At 32.2% G+C, this 16,410-nt stretch overlaps 1 protein-coding gene across 2 annotated transcripts in view; it reads left to right on the top strand.

The window, feature by feature from the left end:
- Nucleotides 1–15,534, top strand: part of ACTR3 (actin related protein 3) — a 47,329-nt gene extending 31,795 nt beyond the window's left edge. For both annotated transcript variants that reach the window (XM_010980072.3, XM_064484700.1), the window contains 6 exons: nt 4,300–4,443; nt 6,699–6,872; nt 9,353–9,445; nt 9,638–9,763; nt 13,110–13,193; nt 14,299–15,534. In XM_010980072.3, coding sequence (XP_010978374.1) covers nt 4,300–4,443; nt 6,699–6,872; nt 9,353–9,445; nt 9,638–9,763; nt 13,110–13,193; nt 14,299–14,394 — 717 coding nt within the window. In that variant the 3' untranslated portion in view covers nt 14,395–15,534. The remainder of the gene's footprint in view (nt 1–4,299; nt 4,444–6,698; nt 6,873–9,352; nt 9,446–9,637; nt 9,764–13,109; nt 13,194–14,298) is intronic.
- Nucleotides 15,535–16,410: the final 876 nt, after the last annotated feature.

Genomic DNA, 16,410 nt, shown 5'->3' with positions numbered 1-16,410 from the left:
AGAAAAATGCATCAGATTGAATTATTTGTGAGAGGTAGCATTTTTCTACCAAGGCTTGTTTTGATTCTTAATGACAAATCAGATTTTTTCATTGTACCTAATAGATACAAAATGACAACTCAAATTCATACTGATCATTATTAGGTGGGTATATATAGAAAAGCTTATCTTTTAAAATTTTATGTTATGTTGAATCCCATGTAAGGAATGAAGTTATTTTGCACTTTTATTTCTTCATTATTCTTATTCCTATTTTTAATGCATCAGGCAACCTCTGTTGACAATTACATCCTCAGAGTGACTACTTTTGGATTAAATGTCATAATTTGTGCCCTTGATGTCATAATAATTTTAGTGATAACTGTCCTTTTTTAAAGTGACATCTTTCTTGAAATATAATTCACATACCGTGCAGTTCACTCAGAGTATACAATTCAGTGTATTTTTGGTATATTCATAAAGTGCATATATTGCTGTAGTCAATTTTAAAACATTTTTATCACTCTAAAAAGAAACCCTGTATCTTTTAGTGTTCACTCTACCCCTGTAACCTTAGCCCCTGGCAGCCACTACTTTCTGTCTCTAAGTAAATGGAGTCAGACACTTTTTTGTGACTGGCCTCTTTCACATAGCCCCATGTTTTCAACATGTTGCAGCATGTGTGTAGTACTTCATTTCTTATTGCCAAATAATGTTTCATTGTATGGATATTCTCATTTTATTTTATTGCCATTGGGGGGTATTTTAGTATCTCAGAAATTGATGTGTGTTCAATATTTATTTAATGGCTTTTTGTAATTTAGTTGGCCTATTTTTCTTTCCTATATACATATATAATTTTTTTTTTTACAAAATGGGGACAGTAATAGTGCTGTATATTATAGAATTGTTTTGAGGATTAAATAATGTATACATGTATGTTGTTTCGAGATACATAAAGATGTTTAAAATTTTCATTTAAAATTCTCATTTAAACCTCAGAATCTATGATGTAGATTATAACGTCCTTTGAGGACTTCTGTTTATTCATTTATTAAATTCAAATAAGTGATCACCAAATAAGTGGTCATGGGGCTAGGATTTGAACTGATTTTACCTGACTGCAGTCTTCTTAATATCTAAACAACTAAGCAGTAATATCAGTATCTTGATAATGATATTAGAATAGGTAATTTGCAAATAGAAGTTACCAACTTGAAAAAGAAAGAATGAGTTAGTAAGGATATTAAAAATTATTCCTGTTCTTTTCTGCTTTCTTTTGAATTAGTGGAGTATTTTTTATAATTTCATTTTATCTTTATTGATTTATTAGCTATACTATAAACTTACTATTGTCATTTGTGTTTTGGTGGTTGTTGCTCTAGGGTTTATAGTAAACATCTTTAACTTACAATAATCTAACTACAAATAATATTCTACCATTTCATAAATAAGAACCATATAAGAGCATACTTCTGCTGTCACTCATTTTAATTCTACATGTTGTAAACAAACTCAGTAGTACATTATTAATTTGTTTCATTGTAAGTAGTATATTAGTTTTTCTAGGGCTGCTATAACAAAGTACCACAGGCTGGTGTAGACGATAGAAAATTAATTTTTTTACAGATATGGAGACTAAAAAGTCAGAGATCAAGGTGTTTACAGGGTTGTTCCCCACCCACTCTTTGCTTCTAAGGCTTATAGGTGATCTTACTCTCCATGTGTCTTCATATAGTCTTCCCTCTCTCTGCCCTAATCTCTTCCTCTTTTAAGAACATTAGTCATATCAGATTAAGGCCCACTCTAATCACCTCATTTTAATTTAATCATCTCTTTAAAGACCCTGTCTCCAAATAAAGACACATTCTGAGGTACAGGGTTGGGGTTAGCACTTACTTCAACATAAGAAGTTGTAGAAGGGAAGGGATACAAGTCAGCCTATAATAAATAGTCATCTTTAAAAGAGAATTTGAAAAAGAGATAAAATTCTTTTGTATTTACTCACATAGCATTTCCAGTGCTCTTTATTCCTTTGTGAAGGTTCAGATTTCCATCTAGCATTATTACTATTATTATTATTATTTTTGCCTGAATGATGGCCTTTAACATTTTTTATAATGCTGGTCGCTTGTCTTTGAATTCTTTCAACTTATGTTTACATCCTTTGAAAAAGTCTTAGTTTTGTTTTCATTTTTGAAAGTTATTTTTACTTGGTATAGAGTTTTAGGTTGACAATTTTTTCCTTTTGGTGTTTTAATAGATATGGCTCTATTGTCTTTAACATTGTTTCTGAAAATAAGTCTGCTGTGCTGTCATTCCTTTGTTTGTTCCTTTGAATATGATGTTTCTTATTTGTCTGGCTGCCTTTCAGATTTTCTCTTTCTATATTCCTTGTTTACTAGTGTTCAGCAATTTGATTGTGATGTACCTAAATACAGTGTTCTTCCTTTCTTCTCCTTGGGATTCATTGAGCTTCTTGGATCTGTGGATTTGTGGTTTTCATCATATCTGAAACATTTTTATCCATTATTTTTTCACATATCTTTTCTTCTTCCCTTTCCCTCTCTGAGGTCTCTGGTTGCATGTATATTAGGCTGCTTGAAGTTTTTCTCATAGTTTACTGATGTTCTGTTCAGTTTGTTCTAATCTTTTTTTTTCCCTTTTTCATTTTGGATAGTTCTTATTTCTGAATCTCCTTTTTTTCTTTATTATCTAATCTACTATAGTAACATTTAATGTATTTTTTGTCTTAATTATTTTTCTCCTTACAGAAGTTCCATTTGGGTCTTTTTATATCTTCCATTTTTCTCTCTTCCTCATTTTTCCATTGATATTCTTGATCTCACGGAGTCTATAGTAACTGTTTAAGTGTCCTTGTCTACTGATTCTATTATTTTTAACAATTCTGTTTCTTCCTTTTCAGATTGATTTTTCTCCTGATCAAGTGTTAACATTTTCCTGCTTCCTTGCTTGCTTATAAATTTTGATAGGGTACTATATATTCACATTGTTAAGTCCTGGGTTTTTAGACATCTTTAAATATTTTAAGGTTTTTTCCTGGGACACAGTTAAATTCCTAAGAATCAGTTTCATTCTTTCAGGGTCTCCTTTTAAACACTATTAAGCAAGTCCAGAACAATCTTTTGTTTGGGCCTACTTTGTCCACCTTATTGAGGCAGTACTCTCCTGAGGACTCTGCTCAGTGTCCTGTGTTTGAGGTTTTTAAACTCTGGCTATCGGGAACATAACAATTCCTATGAATGAGCTTTGGGACTGTTCAGTCCACTCCTTTCTAGAGGTTCTTTCTCTGGCCTTGATAGTTTCCTCACGTGAATGTGATAACTGGTCAGCTAAGGTGTTACCCTCTTGAGATCTCCAGAGCTCTCTAAGCAGCACCTTCCCCTTATGTAGTCTGACTTGCAAACTGTAGCTCCTTTGACCTCTTTAAAGTCTAAATGCTGTATCTTCAACTTAATGAGCCCACCAGCCTCTGGGTTCTCCTTCCTATTATTGCTGCCTGGGAACACTTTCTAGGCAGTGAGATGGTATGTTCCTAGCACTCATCTTGTCTGTCTGTTTCCCCTTCTGAGGGATTACTACCTTACTCTGTTTATTGTCCAGTGTCTGAAAATCTTTATTTTATATAATTTGTACTATTAACTCAGTTAAGGTGGGACTATGAATCCAATCTGTAGTATTCTGTCATGGCTAGATAAGGACATTCCTAATATTCTTTGTTAATGAAATTTAATTTTGCTGCATTATTTTTTGTAATTCTGAGTTACATCAGTAAATTCATGAATTCGTTCTGCAGAATCAAATTATTTGGCGCTACAATGGTATATGGAATGCCTCAGGCTTGTGAAATTGGTACATACTTGATTAAGAAAATGATAGCCGGCTTATGGGTTAATGATCAAATTTCGTACAATGCAATCTGAATTTTTTGCTGAAATTATAAAAGATTTTAAAATATTCTGTTTGAAGTCTGCTATCTAAAACCTTTAATACGTCTGAAATTCAGTTTTTATGTTTAGTCATTTCAGTCTTGGTGAAAAACTCTTACAGTGGGAGATCTAAGTTCCTGGCCATTCTTGTCATAATATCTGTACAATATTATAAATTCTATGATAAGTTAACTGAGGAATACAGTTGAGGAAATAAAGACTAGAAGAATTCTAGGATAAAGCTTGAGAAGTTTCTGGGATAAAACTTGAGAATACAAATATAGTAGTCTGAGAAATTGATCTTTAATGATTATTTAGTTTATATTGATTTGAAAACATTGACATATATTTGTCCTTTTTTTCAATCTAGGCTGAAGGGTATGTGATTGGCAGCTGTATCAAGCACATTCCAATCGCAGGACGAGATATAACATATTTTATTCAGCAATTACTGAGAGACCGAGAAGTAGGAATTCCTCCAGAGCAATCCTTGGAAACTGCTAAGGCAGTAAAGGTAAAAATAATGTTAAGAATATAGTGCAGTTGGAAATTAAAATCACACTTATCATATTAACATGAAAAATTCTTAAGAACAATAATTTTTGAAAAGCTTTTGTTAGCCAGTTACAAATCACTACTCTTAATTATATGTTTTTTTCCTGTGTATTTCTTGTAAGAAATTTTGGGAGATTATCAACCTTTTGCTTGGTCTCTCCACATTTCACATTTGAAAGGACTAACATATAAGAACAATTATACCAATTGACTTCAACATGCATTTTTATGCTTATTTCCTTTAGTAAAAATAAATGCAGGCATACTTTGGAGATACTGTGGGTTTTCTTCTAGACCACTGCAATAAAGTGAATATTGCAATACAGTGAGTCACATGAATTTTTTGTTTTCCCCAGTGCATTTAAAAGTTAAGTTTGTACTGATAAGTGACAATAGCATTATGTCTAAAAAAAAAAAAAAGTACGTACCTTAATTAAAAAATGCTTATTGCTAAAAAATGCTAACTAACATCAAATAATGCAGAGATGCCACAAACCTTCAATTTGTTTTTAAAAACACCTTATTTGCAAAGCACAGTAAAATGGGGTATGCCTGTAATTAGTTCACTTCAAAGTCCTCACATCTTAATTTTTGCTGACTTCTTTATTTTAATTCTAACAGTTTTGTTAAAAATTTTTTAATGTAATTGATTCATTGGCTGTAGAATAGAGACAATGGTTGGCTCAAGTTATACGGCAAATAGAAGAAAAATGTGAAGGCTGTGTAAGGTATTTCAATAATTTGTATGCTGTATAAATCTTATATCAGGGCTTCATGCAAAATATGAAAATATTTAGCATTTCTTTTTAAATTTGTTATTTGCCGACATACCTAAAAAGTTTCATTGACTCTCACATATGATCTGAATATGTAGAAGCAAAACTTCCCAGGTAAAAATAACTCCATTGGTTTAACAGTCTTTGCATGATTATAATGTTTTCCTTGCTTATCAAAGGTTAGGAATGAAAATGAATTTACTGCTTCCTAGGTAATAAAGGAATTCATAAATGATGGCCAAAAATCACCTCAAGTATGAGGCATCAAAATTAAATATGTAAAAATTTAATATGAGCACTGCTGTTTCAACGTCTTTGGGAAAGCTATAGTGTTTAAAAATTAAAAACATCAAAGATTTATTCTAAAGCATACTAATGATCAGTCTTAATGTCTTGTAAGGACCATCATTTCCATGTAATTCCTACTTTCAGGGTTTGGCGAAAGGCCTTAATATGACATAGATTATCTTTTGTTTTCCAGTATTCTTTCACTTTATGTCTTTTGGTTATCAATAATAATATTTGCATCTATCCTGGATAGAATTCTTGATGTGTAAAAATATGTGAAATGTGTTTTTCTTCAAAAAAAAAAAAAAAAAGAGAGAGACTGCCAGTCAGGAGTCCATAAATTGCAAATAGAATGTTATACGTGTAACATTTTTGAATTACATTTTTCATGAAAACTTTTACCTAGGACATATAACCAAATACGCAGTGATTCAGCCTTGCAGGACATACAGTGAAAAAGAAGTTTGTATTTTCAGCTTTTTTTTTTTTTTAACTCATTTACTTAGACCATAGTCAATTTTGTTACAGATGGATATTAAAGACCTATATATCTTTAAAAATATTTTTTAACTGAAGAATAGTTGCTGTACAATATTATAAAGTTATAGATATACAGTATAGTGATTCACAATTTTGAAAGGTTGTACTCCATTAATAGTTATTATAAAATATTAGCTATATTCCATATCTTGTACAATATATCCTCATAGATTATTTTATACCTAATAGTTTATACCTTTTAATATATTAATTTGTGTGGTTATGTCAGCTATTTATTCTTCTCCAGTTCTTTGTGTATTTTATGCTTCCTCTTTCCTAGAATACAAACTTTTAATTATTGAAACAGTATAAAATTTTGGATGACATTAATGAATATTTCCCTGAAATAGTGCTGCAATACTGGAAATTGACTCGTTAGTTTGTCAAGTCTTAATCTGTTGAAGCCTGGAGTTATGTAAAGGAGATGATGAGCTGTTTATTTGTACCACACATACAGTAACATCCTAACATAAGATTTTTTTCAGCTTAATTTCCTAAATTTTATTTTCTGCAGATATGTTTTCATTTGATTTTAGTTTACTGAAAATATGCTGTTCTGCTTTGCTTTTCCTAAAACAAGAGTAAAAAAATTACTCATTTCTTTTTCTAGGAGCGCTATAGTTATGTCTGCCCAGATTTAGTAAAAGAATTTAACAAGTATGATACAGATGGATCAAAGTGGATTAAACAGTATACTGGAATCAATGCTATTTCGAAGAAAGAATTTTCTATTGATGTTGGATATGAGAGATTCTTGGGACCTGAAATTTTTTTTCATCCAGAGGTGAGTTTTTTTAAGATGGAATAGTTTTGAAATATTTAGCAGAAAATATCAATCAACTGTAAGATGTTCAGAGACAGTTAATCTCAGGAATTTTCTTTTGTATATACTAAAATACTATAGTGAGTCATATTTTTCAAGAAAAAAAACTGCCTTTGTGTAAAAACAATGACTTTTCCATACATTTAGAAAAATGAAACTTCTATCTCTAATATTTGTGGCTTATTTGGGTTCATGGAAAGAGGGAAGATTTATGATCATTTAAATGAAATATTTTGGGAGACCTTCTAGAACTCTTTCCTCCTCCTCCCATGAAAAGTAAGCATACAAAGAATCTTCAACTGACTATCATACTGTAACAAAATATTTACTAGCAAAATAGTCTTCTTCCTTTATGAAATGTTAGCATATACTGGCTATATTAAATTACTGATATATATATGCTTTTAATAATGAAAAATTATTCTAGTAACTTAGCATAAGGAATTTAGTGTAAGAACTACTAACATTAAATGCTATTCTGCTTATTCAGCATAAAAGAGTTATTTTTAATACTGTTTTTTCACTCAACAAATAGTAAATACAATTTTGATGATCTCATTTTAAGCACTGAGTATTTAAAGATGAAAAATTATTTATCTTGATTTCATCAAGCTCAAAGAATAAGAGATGAATGTCTCAAAAAGGAATAGTTGTTTTAACAAATGGGTGTATCTTGTGAAGGCATAGGAACAAAGAGCATCTAAAGCTGCTTACGAGAATCAGGGAAACTTCTTCAAGGAGCTAACAGTTGAAGTGGGAAAGGATGAATGGATATTTGTCAAGCAGGTGTGTTAGAAGAGTATATTTCTGGCAGAGATATATATATGAAAGCTGAGTAGGGATCTGGGGTGTAAGAGAGCTAGATAATAAAAGTGTAAAGCAAGAGAGTGGTAGGAGATGGATCCAGATGAGTGTTCATGAGGGACTAACATGCTATGCAAAGGAGTTTTCTGGATTTTGTGCTCATGCAGAAATGTTCAGCATGGAAATAACACAGATAGATAGAGGTACAGGATAAGAAAGGTCACTCTGGTTGCATTGGGTTGGATAGATAGATACTGAGGTGTGAATTGTGTTGGAAACAGGTAAGTTTATTGCATTTTTCTTGATGAAAGATAAAGTCAGTAGGTCAATAAGAATGAGAAAGGAGGTAAGAGAAAGAATAAAACCAACATGACTTACCAGTTGTTTAGATGTGAAGGGAGTAAGAAAATGAAGAATCTGTGATGATCCCCAAGTTTATAACTTGAGCAACTAGATGTTTTGCCATCACTGAAGTTAGGAAAATCAAAGGGGAAGAATAGGAAAGGTAAAAAGAGGTGAGTTTACTATCCATCTTTAAAAAGGTTCAAAAATGAACACTTGAATTGTAAAGGTTTTGAACTGGAGCATGTGTCCTGGAGTGAGGATAGATGTAAAGTCATCATATATGGCGCAAAGGAGCAGATTGGCCTCAGAGAGAATGTTGAGTGAGAAGGGAAAATTGGGGCCCTGGTGAACACTGGCACTTTACAGACAGGCAGAGTTAAGAGGAGCCTGCAAAGGATACTGAAGCATACAAAAAGGGAGAAGCCAACCAAGCCAAGGGATTGTGGTGCTAACATTGAGAAAAATGAATGTTTCGAGGAGGGAGATGCCACCTGCTACAGTGAGGTGATAGAGGACATCCAACTTGCCCCACTACTAGTAATACAGTCACCTTCTCAATTTTCCTCAGTAGTGCTTATAAGAGTCACTGTTCTCTCCCAACTCTTAACCTTGTGTCCAGTCCCTTTTCCCAACACAGTAGTTTGATTCCATTTCATGAAAAATAATTTAAGCTATGAAGTATGATGGTGAAGTTCCTCAGCTATCTGCCTGCTCCTCAACCCTCCCCAGCTCCACATTTTCCTGTACCCATACTTTACTCCTTACCTCGGTCCCTGGAGTAACCCATCTTAAAAATAAAACTAACCTCAGCCGCCTTCTTGCAATCGACTTCGTACCAGTTCCTGGTAGCCACTATGCTTTTCTTTCAGAGCTAGCTCCCAGGATGCCCACACTATCAGTTCCCAAACCTTTACCTTGCACTGATCAACAAGCTGCTTCTATCACACCACTCCATGGAAATTGCTCCTCTAGGATCACCAGTAATCTGGATGCTAAAAAACCCATGTGACATCCCCAGGTTCCCTTCCAGAATTTGTATTGCTAGGTAGTTGACTATGTTTGGCTTTACATTTTTGCTATTCTGATGGTTATGAAATTATATATCTCATCACTGTTGTAATTTGATTTTTTTCTGAAATCTGATTTCAATATCTTTAATTTGAATTAGAGACCAGGTTTTATGGTTTTTATAAGTCCTTTTGTTTTTGAACTGAAAACTTTCTTAATTCTTTGTTATGATATTTAAGTCAGTAGTGGTCTAATCTCTATCATATATCCAACTTACTTTTCAGTTTGCTAATCCAGACTTTACTCAACCTATCTCAGAAGTTGTAGATGAAGTAATTCAAAATTGTCCTATTGATGTCAGGCGTCCTCTCTACAAGGTCAGTATTTATAGCAGAATTGTTATTCTAGGTCATACTTCTAAAAACTTCATTTTCTCTCTATTGTTGAATGTAAAACCTCTCTTCAAAAGGATACAGTAGGATTTTTGTACCATTTTTTATATCTTTAAATTTTTTCTTCTTTCTGTTTAAATGCAAGTCATACTTATTTATTTTTCTCCACTAATACAGAATATTGTCCTCTCTGGAGGTTCAACCATGTTCAGGGACTTCGGACGTCGCTTGCAAAGAGATTTGAAAAGAACTGTAGATGCCAGGCTGAAATTAAGTGAGGAATTGAGTGGTGGTAGATTGAAGGTTGGTTTTTTTCAGTTATTGATGGGAAGGTTGGGGGTACCTTGATTTTTGTATTGGGAATGGAAAATGTCTGCCAACTTTCTTTTATTCAGGAAGGTAAGAGGAACCCTATGAGATATTTCGATGGAAAATGTTTATTATAGATTGATACCCATAATATTCTTGGTCATTCGATTCGTCTAGGATATTACCTACATTTCTGGAAAATATTCTTAGTTACAGCTATGAGAGAGGTTTTTTTTTTTATATATATATCTATCTCAGAGATAACTTGTATATAGTAGATTCCTTGCATATTTCAGGAATAATATTCTTTATGGAGCCACAAAATTTTAAATACCTTTATAATAAAGCAGGACAACAAAGCATAGTTGAGAGAGAGGGGCTGTTGTGTGGTCAAGCTTACTTTCAGAGACTGACTTAACCTCTCCCACAGCAGCCTTTTCATGGTGTGAAATCATATTGGTGGTTCAGCTAAATAACCTTTCTATTACGTATCCTGTAATTTGGGGCTTATTGTCAAAAAATCAAAATTAATGTTAAATTCTCAGGTGACTGCTTTCTATATAAGACAAATTTTCAGTAAGTTTTATTTTTCATTTTCATTAATGTAAGATACTGAAACAAAACATTGATTCAGAGGATATGTTGCTAAGTAAAACACATTTTGTTCAACATGGAAGATTACCAAGAATGAGGGCTCCATCTGAGACTACCATAGTCATTCAAAGTTATTTAAAAGTACAACATTCTGGGGTTTGCTGCTTGTTGAGAAATTGCATGAGAGCTGTTTTCAGCCTCTAAATTTTTATTATCTTAAACTTATTCCTTGGAGTGCAATAAAAAGTATGTTTAAGTAGTTGTTTACTTTGTAATGACTCATTACAGTAGATGAAATGAAAAAAAAATGCTGTTTTGAATACAATATTTCAATAAAGTAAACATGTTTAAAATATTTTTAAGCTTCTTATACATTTTTAAATAAGAAATGAGGAACTTTTTTCCCTCAGCGATGTCAGCACTATACTGACATTATCTAATGATACAGGAAAAACCCTGCATACTGGAGGACTCTGCCTCCTTCCTTTTAATTTTACCTAATAGTCACGTATAGATCTTCATAACATCTTTATAGATCTGTATTTAAATTTGGCTTTATTTCCTATCAGTATAATTTTTAACAGCAGCCAAATAGCTTTTTTTTTTTTAACAAAAAAAGCCATATCTTTTTATGACATGTAAGTTTAAAAATTTTTCATTTTGAAGTAATTTCATACTTACAAAAAGGTTGCAAAATCTAGTAGAAGAAATTCCTACATATTGTTCTCCTTTGCTTTATTATTCTATTATAAATATATGTATATACACATATACCTTTTTCTGAACTATTTGAAAGTGAGTTGCAAATTTGATGCCCCATTACCCTTAAATATTGTGGTGTGTATTTCCTAAAAACAGGCCATTAAAATTACCAAATTAACCATGATAACACATTATCTAGGTATAGACCTGATTCACATTTCATCATTTCTTCCATTATTGTTCTTTATAGCAAAAGAAAAAAAAATACGTATTTTTTTTTCTGGTCCAGGATCACATGTTTGAATTAGGTATCACGTTCCTTTAATCTGGAAAAAGAACTCAGTGTTTTTGTTTTTGTTTTTTTTATAACTTTAATGTTTTTGAAGTGTACAGGCAATTTATTTTGCAGAATGTTTCTTATTTGGGGGTTGTCTGATGTTTCTTCATAATTAGGTTCAGATAATGCATTTTTGTCAGTAATACCACAGAAGTGATGTGATGTGTTCTTTTTAGTGCATTGTGTCACTAGACACATGATATGTACGATTTGTCCCATATGTTAACTTTGATCACCTGATTGTCTGTCAGGTGTCTCTACTATTTGTTTTTTCCTTTCTGTTTAATAAAAGTCTTATGGGGAGATATTTTCTTTTTTTTAAATTTTATTTTATTGAATTATGGTCAGTTTACAATGTTGTGTCAATTTCCAGTGTAGAGCACAATTTTTCAGTCATACATGAACATACATATATTCATTGTTACATACTTTTTCACTGGGAGCTACCACGAGATCTTGTATGTATTTCCCTGTGCTATACAGTATAAACTTGTTTATCTATTATATATATATATTCCCCCCTGACAACCACAAGTTTGTATTCTGTGTCTGTGAGTCTGTTTCTGTTTTGTATTTAAGTTCATTTGTCTTCTTCTTTTTGAGATTCAACATGTGAGTGATCTCATATGGTATTTTTCTTTCTCTTTCTGGCTTACTTCACTTAGAATGACATTCTCCAGGGACATCCATGTTGCTGCAAATGGCACTGTGTTGTCATTTTTCATGGCGTAATATATGCCATTGTATAAATATACCACAACTTCTTTATCCAGTCATCTCTCAGACATTTAGGCTGTTTCTATGTCTTGACTTTTGTAAATATTGCTGTCATGAACATTGGGGTGTAGCTGTCTTTTTGAAATAGGGTTCCTTCTGGATATATGCCCAGGAGCGGGATTCCTGGGTCATGTGGTAAGTCTATTCCTAGTCTTTTGAGGAATCTCCATACTGTGTTCCACAATGACTGCACCAAACTGCATTCCCACCAGCAGTGTAGGAGAGTTCCTTTTTGGGAGATACTTTCAGACTATGTAATTATCCTGTTTCTCATCAAACTTTCAACGACTGGTTTTTAACATCCATTTTTCTTTCCTAAGATAGTTATTACTATGGTAGTTGCCAAACGGTATTTTGCAAATTCCATCATTTCTTCTGTTTCATAGTCTCATTTTACTTTAAGGAAGAGTATTTCCTTCCCCTCATTTATTCATTCATTCATTTATTCATTCGTATCTGTATGAACTCCTGATTTCTGAATTATTCTGTTGGCTGTGTCGTAAACATCATTGTGATATAATATCAACATATCATTAATACTATTAATATTATTAATTTTAATACTCAATTTTTTTCTCAGATTTGGCAGGTGGGAACCATTCAAAGGTTACCTGGGTTAGTTCCTTTCCCTCACTTCAGTGTGGTTGTGTATTTTTTTAAAATAATAAAATTAGCTTTGTTTCTTTTGTATTCTGTTTGCCCCTGTGTATTCCCCACATCTTTTAAAGTTTTTTTTTTTTTTAAATAGACTATTCTTTTAGAGCAGTTTCAGGCTCACAGCAGAATTGAGCAGAAAATACAGAGTTTGCACGTAAAGTTTTATTTATTTATTTCTGAGTATATGAAACACTACATTTTTATGAATGTATATCTAAGGCTAAATGATACAGAAACTGTTACTTGAAACTGACCTTACTATGTCTTTTTTAGCCAAAACCTATTGATGTACAAGTCATCACACACCACATGCAGCGATATGCTGTTTGGTTTGGAGGATCCATGCTGGCTTCCACGGTGAGATGAAGCTTACTTTTAAATTTTGATTTTTTTTTTTTTTAAGATAGAAGAATCCATCAGTACTTACATAATTTAGAAAAACAAGAGAAATTTCCTAAAATTTTATCTAAGTACTGCACAGGAAAGTTTTAAAATTAAATATAAATGTACACAGTATTTTAAAAAGTGATATTCATTTAGATTTATTGGTTTTTTGGGGTTTTTTTGCTTGCTAGAATTTTGTTTAGAATGAGCATTTAAAGTTTTAAAATTCATCTGTAGGGAAAAATCTTTTAACCCTGTGGTAACACAGATAATAATAGATGGTAATTGTGTTTCTGTACAAAGATTTAAGCGCATTAAGTTATGTTTTATTGCATAGGAATTATGATGTTCTAAACTGAATAAAGGGAGTTACTAAGATCCCTCTCTCCAAATGTTAAAGCTCCTTTAAAAGATATTTTAACATCATTAGCCCAGTAAATATTGGTGCTTTACCCTGTAGTGCACAGAATATTAAATAAAATGTAAGAACTTTTATCTAGGTTATTGAAAACTATACCACCTTTTTAAAAAATCATTTAAAAATAAGAGGTAAAAGTTATTTTCTTCTTGAGTTGTCTTCAGTTGTGCCATATAACCTAGTTGCTTTTATAATTTTGCCCTTTGTGAAATGAGATAATAGAGCATGGAATAGTCTGTACCAGACCTTGAGTGAGGAAAGCAAGTTCATCTAGAAGTTTTTGTAGCATGACTAAGAGTAGTTTATCTGTAGTTTAGATTAATTCTGCTTTTTTAGATTTTTGATGCAATGTACAGTGAGGGAAAGCCTCAGCAGAATAGTCCGGGCATTTGAAACTCAACCTTCCATTCCTCAAAATTTCAAAATCCCAGGAGAAACAGGTGTTTGAGATGGGGGGTGGAGGGACTTGAGTTAAATGCTCCTTTCAGTTCTGATTATAGACTTAAAGCTGATTCTGAGTCATTGTGGCTAGAATCTCTGAGCTTATTCAAGCACCATGGATGGACTAATAATAAACATTTTAGATTTAACAACTCTATTTTAAAGCATCTGGAAAAGTGGTAGATTTTTTACCTTTATTAAAATATGTTTTTATTTTAGCCTGAGTTCTACCAAGTATGCCACACCAAAAAGGATTATGAAGAAATTGGACCTAGCATTTGTCGTCACAATCCAGTGTTTGGAGTCATGTCGTAAAATTGGCTTCATGGTTTTTGGGGTTAGGGAGGTGGGGAAGAAATAATCTTTCTGATTACCTGTTTTGTCTGGATGGCTGGTTTTGAGGTTTTAAACCTGACTTGAAATAATAAGACCAAACATAATTATACAGGAATATTTTAATAAGTATATCAACATGTGAATGTAGAAGAGAGCCAAAATGGTTAAGTGTTTTTCTTTAGACTGAATGTTTGAATCTTATGTGTAACAAAAAGAAGTGGGTTTTAGTTCTTTCTGTGCCCTGGTATTTTGTACATTATTGAATTATCCAAGATTTGATGGGATTTATCGGTATGTAGATAGCTCTATAATGCTTGAATTGTACACTTGGAAGTGTGCAGTGCAAGAGCTTGTTTATATTTCATACTTTTTATACTTTGAGGAAAAAAAGTCAAAGAAAAACTAGTATTTGAGGGAAAGAAGAATGTGACCATGTAAAGGATAAATTCAAAAAATAGCCAATGAGACTTGGCGTACACACACACTCATGGGATTCCAGTTATTGCGAAGTGCTTCCATCCTCCTGTGCCCCCCAATGGTTTTCTGTGCAAGTGCTTTTGGAACTAAGAAGCTAGTGTCTTGGATTAACTGATGCCTGCTAGTGCTTTCTGATTATTCGCATTCTGTTTCTCGCTTTAAAGGAAAAGACAAGACAAGACAAGACTGTTGGACCAGTATTGCAGTTCTGTAGTGTCATTTCTTATTAAAAAATAATTTGATTACCAAAATTGGTATATTTAAAGCCTAACACCATTCTAATAAAGGCACAAATTTCTTTTTAATACTTGTTTCAACTCTTTAATCTCTTTATAAGTTAACTAATAAATCTATTTTCTTCAAACCTCTGCAATAGTTCTTTAAAATCACAACAGTTGGTTAGAGGGCTGACTTTTTTATGTGCTCTAAACAAATAATTGTGAACTTTTACTATGTTGAGTGCTTTCATTTTGATAACTGGATCTCCATTTGATATTTTCATTTGTATAACTCATTTGCAGTCTGAAAATTTTTTTAGTGCCAGTCCCTGACATATCATGGAAAGTTAATTTTCATTGCATTTTAAAATATCTGGATCATGAAGAAAAAGTGATGAAAATAAATTAAAACTGAATTACCTTTTCTAATGTTTTCTTTTTAAGTAGCAGTGTCATTCTACTTTGTGTTTATATATTTGTATGACTTTTATTTCTTTTGGAATAGTAGGATTCATTGAAATATCTATAATGTTATACATTTAGAAATGGTAGGCACTTTCTTATGAACTTGACCACTTACTTATAGAAGACTAAAATGGGAGATGTTTTACAGGCTTTTAGAACTTAAGCAGTAATACTAGTGAACACTTGAACTTCGTTATCTGTGAAGATAACACACGGGATTGATATATACCTCTAGCCAAAAGTTAAAGAACAATTAAAGTGTTTTTGTTGTTTGTTTTTAATATAAAGATAGAATTGGGGAGTAAACTGTCATTTTTATTGAGAATGAATTTGGACATTTAAAATTGTATCAATCATTTATATGAATCTTAATTCTTCTGAGCGTGGGAGTCAAGAACAGACTGTATATACTGTAGTAGTAATAATATCAGTATCAAAATTTTTTTTTACTTGAAAAAGTATTCCGTGAACATTGTAAAAGAAAACACTGTTCAGACAGTACCAAAGAATACATAGTGAAAGTAGGTTTCTTTCTCATCCTAGCCTGTCATTTTCTCATCATTTCATTCTAAATGTCTATGTGTCCTTGTAATTTTCCATGCATATAGAAATGAATATAGGTCCTTTATTTTACACAAATAGGAGCCTACTATAAATATTGTTCTGCACTTTGCTTTTTCAGACATCTGTGATACAGAACTAAATTGATAAGAATTAAAGATTTCATCCTCCTGACTCAATAAAGTATTATTAGCATTGACAGACATGTCTTTTCCTCTAGAATAGTTGAATAGTAAATTAACAAGCTCAAATGACATGCTTACAAAGCTGCAGA

Source organism: Camelus dromedarius, chromosome 4 (genome assembly GCF_036321535.1).
Source record: "Camelus dromedarius isolate mCamDro1 chromosome 4, mCamDro1.pat, whole genome shotgun sequence".
NCBI lineage: Eukaryota > Metazoa > Chordata > Mammalia > Artiodactyla > Camelidae > Camelus > Camelus dromedarius.
The sequence above is the reverse complement of the archived record's forward strand: the minus strand, read 5'-3'. Positions and strand labels throughout refer to the sequence as shown.